At 49.0% G+C, this 13,574-nt stretch overlaps 1 protein-coding gene across 1 annotated transcript; it reads right to left on the bottom strand.

Moving 5' to 3' along the window:
- Positions 1–6,182: 6,182 nt before the first annotated feature.
- krt97 (keratin 97) lies at positions 6,183–11,567 on the bottom strand. Its single transcript, XM_056586990.1, has 8 exons — positions 11,101–11,567; positions 10,705–10,787; positions 9,882–10,038; positions 8,464–8,628; positions 8,159–8,284; positions 7,086–7,303; positions 6,928–6,959; positions 6,183–6,751 (listed from the first exon to the last, which is right to left on the bottom strand). The coding sequence occupies exons 1-8, from the start codon at positions 11,464–11,466 to the stop codon at positions 6,645–6,647; spliced, it is 1,254 nt and encodes a 417-aa protein (XP_056442965.1). The 5' UTR covers positions 11,467–11,567; the 3' UTR covers positions 6,183–6,644.
- Between the last annotated feature and the right edge of the window lie 2,007 nt (positions 11,568–13,574).

Here is a 13,574-nt window from a genome sequence, read left to right as displayed (position 1 = left end):
TACCCTGATTTCCTTCCCTTTGGTTCATCTGGTGTTGAGGAGGATCCTCGCTACCGTACCATACTGGAGGAGGGCTCTTCCATGGGGTCCTAATGCTGGACCCGCCATCCTCCAATCAAACCACTCTCACGTGAGAGTCAAGATAGGAGACCGGAGTTGCGATGCAAACAGTCTGCTTTGGTGAACTTCTACATATGGATGGTTTATCGCAAAATGCCGAGCAAAATGGATACCGTATACCGCAGCGCCATGCAGCCATCTCCAGCCGAAGATGGTAAAGGGACTGCAAATATACAGCGCTTTTCTAACCAGTGGCCTTGCAAAGCGCATAACAGTATTGCCTCACATTCACCCGTTCATGCACACATTCACACACCGACGGCGGAGTCGACCACGCACGGTGACAGCCAGCTCGTCAGGAGCAGTCAGGGTGAGGTGCCTCCTCGCCCAGGGACACCTCGACCCTCAGCTAGGAGGAGCATCGTACTAGCAACCTTCCGGTTAACAGCCAACCCCTCTCCACCTCCTGGGCCACGTGCCGCCCAGCATTGCAGAGAAGAACCCCCGCGATGTCTATTAAGCAGCATCCCTGATTAACCCCCAAACACCCCCCCCCAGACACACCGGGCTGGCGTGAGGGCTGGAGGTGTTCAGCTCTAGGGTTAATGTATGCCGGCCGATAGCATTGGTGGAGCAGTCCTGGACGCTGGGACTATTTCCCCTGTGTGGCGAGAGGACCGGGGGAAGGGGGTTAAGGGACTGAACCGCTGCGTTCAGCGATTCCTCCAGATGCCAGCTCACTTGCACTAACATCATCAGGCTTAGAACGTCAATAGGGAGAGAGACCCCGATGCCGCTTTGTATTAACCCTACACCGGAGCGCTATCGCTTGTTGACCATCGGCCAGCCGTCGACCAGGTGCTGCCTTCCCACCGCCCGGTCGGAGAGAATCATTAGCTCAGAGAGCAGCTGCTGGCAGGGGGAGAAGGACAGCAAACCTTGGCCTTCCCCATACACACTTTGGCCTCTCTTACACACACCCTGGACTCTCCTATACCCGAGGTCGAGGCTGAGAGATACAGTCTCTAACCCTCCCTACCCTAAACCTAACTATATCGCTATCTATCAGCCTTGACCACATGTATAGGAGAGATAGAGTCATCCCGGCCTCTCCTATACATGATGTCGAGGCTGAGAGATAGAGTCGTCCCGGCCTCTCCTATACATGATGTTGAGGCTGAGAGATAGAGTCGTCCTGGCCTCTCCTATACATGATGTCGAGGCTGAGAGATAGAGTCGTCCCGGCCTCTCCTATACATGATGTCGAGGCTGAAAGATGCAGTCGTCCCGGCCTCTCCTATACATGATGTTGAGGCTGAGAGAGACCTGTGCGTCTATAGGACCACTCCCCTCTTTAGCCGTCTGCCCAGCTCTTTAATGTCACTGCTTTGTTCTGAGAATGTGTTGCTAATGTAAGTAAGTGGGCTATGGATTTTACATCCAAAACAAACGGATTAGCGTACCTTGGGTCAGGGGGTAAGTTGCTTAGCATTGATGGCTTGATGACTTATTTAGTTTAAGAGGAGGGAGGTTTTTATTAAAATGAGTGAGGAAAAGTCCCTCTGGCAGCATGAGTCTGGCTCCCGTCGGCCACTAGAGCGTGTTATTGTTTTCGGTTTAGTGTTGGGTGTCAAACCGGCCCTCCTCTCAAAGACTCCCACACATGTGGCCGTGATCTGGCCTCCTGAATCTACACATCTACTCCTGAATCGACTACCGAGACGAGTGTGTACGACGAGAGGAAACAACAAGCTACATTCTGCCAGGTGCTCTGTAGTCTCTCTGTCTCTCTCTCTGTCTCTCTCTCTCTCTCTCTCTCTCTCTCTCTCTCTCTCTCTCTCTCTCTCTCTCTCGCTCTCTCGCTCTCTCTGTCTCTCTCTCTGTCTCTCTGTCTCTCTGTCTCTCTCTCTCTCTCTCTCTCTCTCTCTCTCTCTCTCTCTCTCTTCCTCCTCCTCCTCCTCCTCCTCCTCCTCCTCCTCCTCCTCCTCCTCTCTCTCTGCTCTCTGAGTGGATTCCATTAATGATTAGCCCGATGATGAGGCCATATTGACTGAACCCAGCAGCACAGGGTCTCATGGAACATTAAATACATCACTTCCTCTCAGGAGGATCAAGCTAGCCCTTTCTCAGCTCGCCCAAGGCTCCAGTCAGGAAATCAAAAGAAAGAAACGCGATTATTCAGGCCGAGAAGAGTGCCGCGGTCATGAGTGGGCATGACCAAAATAGAAACAGCCCCTCAAGTAGAATCACGTTCATACCTGAGCCTGTTTTTTTATGCTCTTATGAACGCAGACTATGAACCTGCATCGGCGCTGATCAATGCCTGGGCCTGGTGCAGATGTTACTGAAATTACCGTCCTTATTTCTACTCCTAAATTACATTTGAACACGTCCTGTCGGACGATACGGCGTTAAAGAAACCGCTTCGTGACGGAGAGCCTGCGTAACGTGGCGATAACGCAAGGCACCGACGCCGCCGCTTCTCGCGTAAAGATTGCAACTCGTTTTAAAATCAATCGTAAATCACTATGCTGATTTGGACGAGACTGAAACACATCCCGATCCCACGCTTTACCGCCCAATACATATTGCAGCCCGGCTTGTTTTTGCGTGGAGCTAACGGAGAGCTGTATGATGCGAGCTACCCCAACCACACCCCATCCACGCGTCGCCGAGCATGTGTGTGTGTGCGTGTGTGTGTGTCTCTCCAACATAGGCGGATATAAACCCGATGATTTGCGACAGTCCATCCCCCGGATGATCAATACGACTCACAATGACATTATTACCTTCTCCTCACACGGAGATCCCCCCCCCACAAACACACTCCTAAACACACACACACACACACACACACACACACACACACACACACACACACACACACACACACACACACACACACACACACACACACACACACACACACACACACATACACACACATGTTCACTCACACAATCTTCCACACACAAACGCTCCGAAACACACGGACACAATTGCCTTCAGTGCTCTCAGCCTGCAATCCCGTTATGCGTAAACGGGTTCTGCGATCAGCCAATACCGATTATTGATACCGACAGCTTATCAAAAATAAATAAATGGCGTGCGTTACTCATTGATGAAACCGGGTGGGTGGAGGATGAGGAGGAGGGGAGGGGGGGGGCACCCAGCCGTTGGTATGATTCATCCCGAGTGCCCCCCCCCCACCCCCCACCCTCACACCTGTCACACCCCAACTCCACCACGACCACGTCTGCGCTACACCTGTAACCCGTCGGACAATGTTTGAGGGACGGAATTGAGGCCTGCCATTACTGATTGATAAATCGTTCTGCCTTCTCCTGTTTTGATTGTCTTCTTCCTGATTATACAGAATGGTTCCGCCTTAAGGAGCAGCCCGTAGAGAACACACCTACGTCCCCCCTGTAAGGCTGTCTGTGTTTAAAAACTGTGCCCACCTAACGAAGATGTGTGTGTAGCGAAGTATTGGGAGCTGTGATCTGCAAGGGCACCGCCACATCAAAGCTCCACACACACACACACACACACACACACACACACACACACACACACACACACACACACACACGCGCGCGCGCGCACGCGCACGCACGCACGCACACACACACACACACACACACACACACACACACACACACACACACACACACACACACCACCGCTACACCGGAGAGACCACGGGACCCCTGGTCTGGCATGACAACCAGACCGGCGACCACCCATGTACCCATGTCTCCGTGTGACCAGGGGGGGACACATTTCTAGTGAATGAGTGAGGAGAGGGGGGGGGGGGTTGTAAGCGTTTAAAGGTCCAACAGAAACCCAAAACGCTGCCCTTCCTTCCTTACTTGAGCATGGCGTCTTCCTTCTCCTCCTCCTCCTTCTGCCGGTCCATCACCGCCATGATGATTTTCCTCTCCTCCTCCGTGAGATGACTGAGGTCCGGCATGTCTGCCATGGAGGGCTGCGCGGCGGGTGGGCGCGGGCCACTCTGGGGCCCCACCGAGGCGGACATCTTTTCCACCACCACCACCACCTCCACCTCCGCCACCACCACCACCTCCACCAGCAGCACCACCACCTCTCCTCCTCGCAGAGTGTCGCTTCGAATGACAGAACCCCGGGCGTCGCGAGCCACACCTCACGACACGGTCCGCGGGAAACGCGGCGACGGCAGCAGTAGCAGCCCCGGCGCGCGACGCGAGCCGCTCATGGTTACAGCACGCGCTCCTCGCGGCGGCGTCGCTTTTGTTGTTCTTTCTCCGCTTTTTTCCTCCAGTGCTCTCGTAAGTCCCCCCACCCCCCGCCGGTCCGCCTCTCCCCTCCACCTCCGGTTTCACGGGGAGTCCATTTCCACCAAGTCGGTGAGGTTGACACGCGCGAGGTTGACGGATCCCTTCACGGCTTCACGTCTCGTGAAGCTACTGCTCTGTGATCCCGCCGCCCGCTGGCCTCGAGCGCGACGTTGTGACGGTGTATAGGCGGAGACCGTATACGTTGTGCTCTGTTCCTCCCGCTCGCGCTATATACGTCTCCCTCTCTCTGGCGCTCGCGCTCTCTCTCTCTAGCTACCTCTCTCTCGCTCGCTCTTTCGCTATCTCTCTCGGTCTATCTCTCTCATGGTCTATCTCTCTCTCTCACTCTCTCTCACTCTCTCTCTCTCTCTCTCTCTCTCTCTCTCTCTCTCTCTCTCTCTCTCTCTCTCTCTCTCTCTCTCTCTCTCTCTCTCTCTCTCTCTCTATCCCTCGCTGTGTGTGTGTGTGTGTGTGTGTGTGTGTGTGTGTGTGTGTGTGTGTGTGTGTGTGTGTGTGTGTGTGTGTGTGTGTGTGTGTGTGTGTGTGTGTGTGTGTGTGTGTGTGTGTGTGTGTGTGTGTGTCTCTCTCTCGCTCGCTCTCTCTCTTCCGCTATCTTTCTGTTCCCGGTTCAACTTCTGCTCTGCTGATGAACGATCAATGGGAGTCCGCCTCGGAAGACCTCGTCTTCCGGTGTTCAGCGAAGCGGCGATCGCTCGTGATGAATCTGAGTCTCTTCACTCTTTAATGCCCACAAAAAACTCAACCGGACGCAGTTCGAAGGCAGGAAACCATCCATGGTTGTCTTTTCAGTACCATGGACAGCGTGAGAAGCTCTTCTTCAGTGCTGAACTCAAGAAATGTTTTCCATCACTAACTTTACATGGTCTGCAGGCTATTAAGGATCCTTAGTTAATATTCCTGATTCAAATTACAATTTGATCGTTTAAGTTAACCCGACAACTGGGACGAGGTCTCGATTGGCCTCTGTCGCTTTGGATTGAAAGATCACAAAATAATAGCGTTATCACTATTAATGCTAAATAAAAGTAGAGGATGGGACGCAAAACAAACACGCAACTTTTATTACTCCGCAGACTTTCCGATACTAAAACCAATGTTAACTAAGAAGGGCTGCTCCGGCAGACCACCACTGGTGGCCTCTCACGTTTCTCGTTTTTTGTTTTTTTGTTGCTCATCGTCTCAAGGACAACCCCCTTCTCGTCTATTTGTATTCTCCGACTCGCCTGCAGCAGGCCCCACGTCTCTAGATGGAGGCACCTGTTTCCCTTCCCAGATTACGTAATGTTTGGTAAGTGACCGTGTCCCGCCGCCAGGTGGCGACAGCAACAGACGGGAATGCTCTGTTGTGACGTCACCGGAGAGGTGACTGTACCGCGCTGACGTCAGCGGCCGTGGTGCAGAGTTGGGGAGACGCTCGTTTCAATGTGCTGACGAGTCGACCCCCCCCCCCCCCCCCCAGTCACGAGTGACACGAAGCACAGGTAGAACCGTGAATACCGGATATTGGATGTTTCATGGCTTTGATGTGATTATTGGCTGATGTTTTAATAGGCTGTAGATTTGGAAACTCCAGATTCCCATTCCCAGATCGTGTGTGTGTGTGTGTGTGTGTGTGTGTGTGTGTGTGTGTGTGTGTGTGTGTGTGTGTGTGTGTGTGTGTGTGTGTGTGTGTGTGTGTGTGTGTGTGTGTGTGTGTGTGTGTGTGTGTGTGTGTTTAGAGGAGGATGTCAGACATGTGAAATAAATGAGTGGACATGACACATGCATGTAATGCACATGCCATCAAAATAAGCATGACTATTCAGAAGATGCGTTTTATTTGTGATTTGTGTACTGTCATTACAAGCAACAAGAAATATACATAGATTAATACCTCGAAGTTCTGACAATACTGTGGCGAACTTTTGAATAACAGCGCCATCTGCTGTACAAACATGGCAATGTATTTTGAATTGAACTGAAGGTCAAATAGATGGATTGCGGATGATGTCTTACATAATATGTCTTTCAACATGAACAATTGTTCATTCATTAACTCAGTTCACAAGAATACTTTGTATTATATTTGTATTTCATTCAATTCATTTCATCATCAATTAATATCTTAACATTTAACCTCTTAACAGTGAAAACATTGTGTGTTGAGGCAATATGGGGGTAATGGGGATGTAGCTCTTAACTTATTGGTCATCAGTGAGTTCATTTCAACACAGATTTGCGTAGTTATGTTCGGTTCCAGGGTTTTCACTTGCTAATGACTTCCTCATCAATGTCTTCGGTGCGAGATACCACCTTACCATCCACAATCTCCTCGATCACCATCTTGACTCTTTTGGTCACGATTGGCGTACCTGCAGAGGAAGACAAAATGGCAGCGGTTAGTTAACCTGTCAATCAGTCAGAGTTGTAACGCCGTTGAGATGCTTGTTAGCTACTTAACTGAACTTAAACTTTCACGTCAATCTTTGTGCTTTCTTTGTTAGCGTATAGGGTTTAATCTGTAAAACAAGTGTTGGATCAAACTTACGTTTTGTGACCGTCGTGACAACGGCTGTCGTGCTGGAAGACAGAACAAAAATTGCTCAATTTACATTTACATTCAGGGCATTAGGCAGACGCTTATATCCAAAGCGACATACAATAAGTACATATGTGTGAACCCTGAACAAGTGAGTCTTGACTCACGTAATTTCTCCATCCAGGAGCCTCCTGTACTCGGCGATCTCCATCTCCAGGCGGGTCTTGATGCCCAGCAGCATCTGGTACTCCTGTCCCTGCCTCTCGATGTCCGTTCTCACCTGGCCGAGCTCAGACTCCAGGTTGTTCACCATGGCCTGCAGCTGGCACAGCTGCTGGCTGTAGCGGCCCTCTGTCTCCCCCAGCTGGTTCTCCATAGCAGATTTCTGCCATGGGCGTGTTCCAGATGGAGGGGAGGTTAGACTGAGGTGCCCCTCCGAGCCATGACTGACTCTTTTCTCTCCTGAGGTACCTCCCTTTCAATTGCTGTGAGGAAATGTACCGGTGCCGTCTACATAATATGTGTATTTTGATTTAGTGCCCTTCTTGTTTTAAAACAGAAGCTACTCAAGGCAAACAAAAAGAGGAACCGAAACAAGACTAGACGAATAAAAACGGTCAAAGAGAAACCACAGGCTGCATGGCTCAGAGAGAGATGCTCTCCTTAACCCTCGAGGCATTAGGGCTTGGCTTTGTGTAGCCCTTACTCTTTAGACCCGAGATGGAACGGCTTTAGGGCGCCGAACAAACACGATGGCGGTTGCATGTTTCTGTGGAAACAAAACATGTGCGCCGGCTGTGTGCTGTGTTGGGGCACGCGGGGGTGAGTAGGGCTGTGTGGGGCTGTGTGGGGCTGTGTGGGAGTGTGTTGGGGTTTGTTGGGGTGTATGGGGTGCGTGGGGGTGAGTAGGGGGGAGTAGAGGTGCGTGGGGTTGCATGGGGGTTTCATGGGGGTGTATGCAGGTGTGGGGGGGTTGCATGGGGGTGTTTGTTGATGCGTGGAGGTGTGTTGGGGTGCGTGGGGGTGATTGGGGGTGCATGGGGGTGTCTGCGGTATTTTGGGGTGTGTGGGGGTGCCTTCGAGTGTGTGGGAATGTGTTGGGATGCATTGGGGTGTGTCGGGTTGCGTAGGGGTGCCTTCGGTAGTTTCGGGGTGCCTGAGGTGCGTGGGGGTGCGTTAGGGTACTCGAGGGTGTTTAGGGGTGTGTTGGGTTCCTGGGGGGGTACGTGCGTGTACGTACCAGGCTGAGTTGGGACTGAAGCTCTATCTGCAGCGACTGCAGGGTCCTCTTGAGTTCGGTGATCTGACTGCGGGAGGAGTTGAGGGTGTCCTCGCTGGTCACCACCACTTTGTTCAGCTCGTCAAACTGGGTACAAAAAAAAAAAAAGACAGGGCGACGCGGTCGAGGTTTAAACTCTGTCACGTCAAACACTGGCATCGTCACGTCGTGTCGTTGCCAGCGGAGCAGAAGCGGAGAGTGGGTGTATGGTTGACTGGTTGCTGGGCGATTGGCAGCGGCGGCGGCGGCTGGCCGGCCTCCCTCACCTTGCCCTTGTACCAGGACTCCATGTCCTTGCGGTTCTTGTCCGTGATGCCCTCGTACTGGGTCCGGAGCTCGTCCATGACCAGGCTCAGGTCCTGTCTGGGGCCGGGGTCCACCTCCACATTCACCGAGCCCGCGCTCAACTGACAACGGACCGCAGCGAGCTCCTACGAAAGGGGGGGTTTAAAAGGTCAGAGGTCAGTCGAAGAACGCCAAGGGTCACCTGCACAGATGCTTTACTTTTACTTTTAGAGCATTTAGCAGACACTTTTATCCAAAGCGACTTACAATAAGCAAATTTGTCAGAAGAAACACTATACGTCTGTCGGAACAGTAAGGATGTTCATAGAACCAAGTGCCAAGCACTAACAATAGCTATGTTAACCCATATCCCGTACACGTATTACAAGTACTAATTTTAAGTGCCAGAAAGTACAACATACTGTAAGTGCGTGCATTAAGTGCCAAGACGCGTACAACATACAATAAGTGCGTATGATAGTTAGTGAGAAGACAGGACAAGACACAAGGAGGACTAACAGGGCTGCTTATTTGCATCGTTAACTTGTGCAAATGAGGACGGCGCCTGGAGGGGTGAGTTCAGGTCGGCCGTTCAGGCGGTTAACAGTGTGGTCAAAGTTGGTCTGCAAAAGCAGGAAGAGATGGGAAGATATGTAAACTCGAGGACACGAGGAAGGACATGGTGATAAGGTAGGCATGTTTGTCCAGATCCGGTTTGTATGAATAGGGTTGTGTGACCGAAGAACTGCATGTTGTAGTGTAGGATTTCAAATACGTTGGGCGAATTTTTAGCAGCCATTGTCCGGTAATCACACAGCCGTTGTGAATACCTACTCTGTGGGCATGCCCCACGAAATGCGGATAGGTGCGATTAAGTGAGGTGTGCATTGTGTATTGTGCGAAATCCGGTTGAACAGCAGTTTAAGCACACATTCATAATTGAATGTTTGTCTTTAGAGACACATGACTTGGCCAATCTCTTATGCACTCATCTCAGAGTGAAGGAAGGATCACTCGTGTGCACAATGCAAATCGTTTCCTAGTTGAAATCTGTCACCTGGGAGCAGGTGAGATCCACTAATGGTTTGTTCAACGTTCACGAGATCAATTAAATACTGTTAGACTCATAGCATAATTGCCTAAGTCATATTTTAAGGTTCTACTTTTATTGGGAGTCAAAAATGCGGAAGTAAAATAGCTGACTTGGGCGGATAGTGATTATGGAATGTTAAAAAGCACTCTGATTGGCTTAGGATACAGCCAATCAGCAGCGTTAGGAGAGTAGAGTTAGGTTAGACATCACAATTTTGCCAAAATACGATTTGTATCCCGCTGCATCATCAGAAAGGCATCGAGAGACAGAAAACGGTTTGTTATGGTGAACCGGTCTGTTCCTCACCTCCTCGTGGTTCTTCTTCAGGTAGATGAGCTCCTCCTTCAGCCCCTCGATCTGCATCTCCAGGTCGCTGGAGGTCATGGTCAGCTCGTCCCGGACTCTCCTCAGCCCCAGGATGTCCGTCTCCACAGACTGCCTCATGAGAAGCTCGTTGTCGTACCTGCAGAGGAGGGAATGGTTTAGTTCCTTTCCATACAAGGGTTAGGGTTAGGGTTAGGGTTAGGCTATTTTATCACTTAGGTTATTTAATCACTGTACCTGTGATTAAGGGCTATACAAATTAATTGAATTGAATTCAGTTCAATTAATTTGTATAGCCCTTAATCACAGGTACAGTGATTAAACTCAATTCAAGGGTTTGGATTAGGGTTAGGGTATTTAATCACTCAGGGTATTTAATCACTGTACCTGTGATTAAGGGCAATACAAATTAATTTAATTCAATTAATTTGTATAGCCCTTAATCACCGGTACAGTAATAAAAATCGGTGAGGATGCTATCCGGTCAACCATTAGGAGAAAGGTGTGGCCGGATGAGTGTGTGCTTCTTCCCCCAACAACAAACACACCACGGAACATCAAACACACGTTGGAACACAACAGGAACCAGTTCCGCCGGTTCCCTCACGCTCTGTTGACCGTACACACAACCAGGACAGGGGGCCAGAGCGAAGTGAAAGACCTGAATCATGTGATGTGTGATGTAATATCTTAAAGCGAACATGATCTTTGTCGAGGGTTCTTGATGATTTGAAGTGCTTGACAAGAACCACTGATGCATTTGTTTTTCGTTTTATCACACTTTAACACTTTCCGAGTGACTCACTTCAGTTTGAAGTCGTCGGCGGCCAACCTGGCGTTGTCGATCTGTAGAAGGATTCTGGCATTGTCCAAGTTGGCAACGTTGATCTGAAAGGAGATAAAAAATGTAAATTAAAATGTGATATGGCTGGGTTTCATTGTATCAAGTTCTTTAATACTACGGGTCATTTCATTTAGCATTTGCAATCCAAAACCTGATCATAGCTTTTATTTGTAAAACTTTTAACGAATTAATAAATGTAAAAAATATATATATAATAATAAATGACGCATTCATTTATTATCGTGAACCCAAATATTTTAACATATATTTTTTTGTTTTATACTAAGTTATTTTGCACTTAAATGTTTCGCTGTCTGTTTAATGGATGGAGAGCAGGGGAGTAGAGGGTGCACTCACCTTTCGACGGAGGTCATCAAGGATCATCTCGTACTTGCTGTAGTCCCGCACCTGCGGCGTCTTCATCTCGTACCACTCGCGGATCTGCCGCTCCAGCTGCGCGTTGGCGCTCTCCAATGAGACCACCTTCTGCAGGTAGGTGGCCAGGCGTTCGTTGAGGTTCTGCATCGTGGCCTTGCCGTTGACCGAGTGTCCCGTGCCGTTGTCCCCGAGCCCGTTGGCCAGGTCGAACCCACTGCTGTTGTTCGACGCGTACGACACCTTGACGCTTCCCTTCCCGGCCCCGCCATAGACGCTGGCTGCCCGGGAGCTCCGGTACCCCCCGGAGTATAGGGACGTCCCCGTGCGTCCGGAGCGGATATTCATCACTACAGGCAGTTGTTGGTAGGCTGATCGACAGGTGATGTCACTGTTAAAGTGGTAGACGACAGGTGCGGTTGGTGTTGGGAGACACGTTGATGGAGCTGTTGTACGCGAAGGATTTTATACCCATGGAGGTGGGAGCGGCCAGGTTGGAGAAAGTTGTTATCAGGTGACGTATGGAGGGAGATGCCGATCGCTATCAAGGGTGTGTCCTGTCTGCAGGGCGGGGTGGATCACACCGGGGGCTGACTCGACACGCCCGGCGGCTGGATGAGGGAGCGTGTCGGTGTCTCCGGAAGAGAATCGGACAGGTAGAACCAGCCTAATACTAATACTAATACTACTTCAAACCTCCAGACCGGCAAAGGTGAAGAAGTTCAAGTTAACGATGGCTTTGCACGCATGTGACACATTTATTTATGTCCCAGGATTCTGCACTAAAATCATCATTTCCCCCCAGGCTTTTTACACTGCTTGGATATTTAGTCACATTTAGCCTTTACTTTGAAAGAGACGTCGTTATTATCAATTACTGGTATAATTCCATAACCATTAATGACCATGATTAATGTTCAAATCCAACCAAAACATAATAGAAAGTAGTCGACTCTCTTTTAAGAGATCTATTTATATATGTTCTTCCCCTTGTTGGTCCAACTGCTTTTATACCTGCATTCACTCGTGTGTGACTAGGATGCTCCATGAATGTAGTCCCATGCATTGGGCAGTTTTTGTTCCCTCACCTCGCCACTAGAGGGACGCAGCGTCTTCCCCACACGGCAAGTATATGATACTCATCGCTTTATTAATTGATATCTTTAAAGTCACAACTCAAAGATAAGCATAGGATAGACTACAAGAGGGGTAACATGCAAGAAAGTACAAGCATTGTCTAAAGATTTGAACCACTATTATGTCATCCTCAGATATGGGTGATGGGTGATGGTTTCTGAGTTTGGGGACCAAAACAGAAATGACTCATTGCCACCCCTTGGTTTGAGGCTGAGGCACAGACAATGGACCTTGATGTGGAAACCTGTATTTTTATGATGTCAATATCATTAGGACTGGAGCAGCAGTACTATGAAGCTGGTTCAAAGCCTGCAGCCGTATTCTTAGCCTTGTCACGCCGTCTGGCTGAGCGATGACGATGGTGAGTTGCAGTCAAGTTGCAGTGATCCAGACATGAAAAGATCACAGTCTTTATAATGCGTTTAAAATGTAATAATAAACATTATTAGTGGCTAATATTGAACTTTGAGGAAGTTCTTCCAGTAAAGGAACAAGGACTGAACCAGCTCATTCATTGTTGTGCATAAACTGGGAGTACACACTAAGATAACTCCTTCTTTAGGCCGGTTTGTTGGTTAAAGTTAATTTTTTTGTGTGTGTTCAAGTGAGTTATATCTGGGGGTCAAACGCAGAACCAGGTCTGTTTGTTGTTGCCTTAGAAAGTTTCCATGGACGGAGGTGTCAAGGATTGTCATTCCATATCAACCATTCTATTGTTTAGGCTTTTCAGGGTAATCCTTCAGGGTTTGTGGCAGTTTACAATCCAGTGTCTTCCAATGTATACCAATACATACAGTATGTACATGTTTGGTGCCAAACAATTGCCAATTAATTAATGGTAATCTCAATAAACCCGTCAAATTAACCTGCTGATTGGCTTTGGGTTACCAGTATCCTGCTCACCTTTTAACAGCGGTTAAAATGATTGTGGTTACTTCAAGGACATAGTTTCATTTCCACAGGGCGGTTTGGTTTTCTATCTAAGTTCCTCATACCAGAGAATTGAGTAAAAAACAAATCTGATCTTCAAAGGTTTTCCCAGTCGCCTAAAGCAAACGTTCACCCTGTAGGTGTTTTTGAACCCTTTCGTTTTTTATACTTTATTTCCTCAAAGAAGAATACGATCAGCCAAAGATTTTGGAAAAGATATTGACAACAGATTTCAATCTTTAGTATTCAGGGCAAATATGGTGATAGAAACATTAAATAAAGATTCATAAAAATTGGTGCACAAAAGTACGTTAAATTTTTCCCATAAATAAAGCTACATTTTAACCGACTATGAGAAATTAACAGCTCTACATCATCCACTCCTGTGA

Source organism: Gadus chalcogrammus, chromosome 3 (genome assembly GCF_026213295.1).
Source record: "Gadus chalcogrammus isolate NIFS_2021 chromosome 3, NIFS_Gcha_1.0, whole genome shotgun sequence".
In the NCBI taxonomy this organism is placed as follows: domain Eukaryota; kingdom Metazoa; phylum Chordata; class Actinopteri; order Gadiformes; family Gadidae; genus Gadus; species Gadus chalcogrammus.
This window is presented reverse-complemented; position numbering and strand designations above follow the sequence as displayed.

Bases quoted from the DNA above. Each gene is read 5' to 3' on its own strand.
- krt97 (XM_056586990.1), bottom strand. From the start codon at position 11,466: ATGAATATCCGCTCCGGACGCACGGGGACGTCCCTATACTCCGGGGGG. The intron at 10,788-11,100 runs GTGAGTGCACCC...ATCTCCTTTCAG, and splicing joins TTGATGACCTCCGTCGAAAG to ATCAACGTTGCCAACTTGGA. The intron at 8,629-9,881 runs GTGAGGAACAGA...CCCCTTTCGTAG, and splicing joins TGAAGAAGAACCACGAGGAG to GAGCTCGCTGCGGTCCGTTG.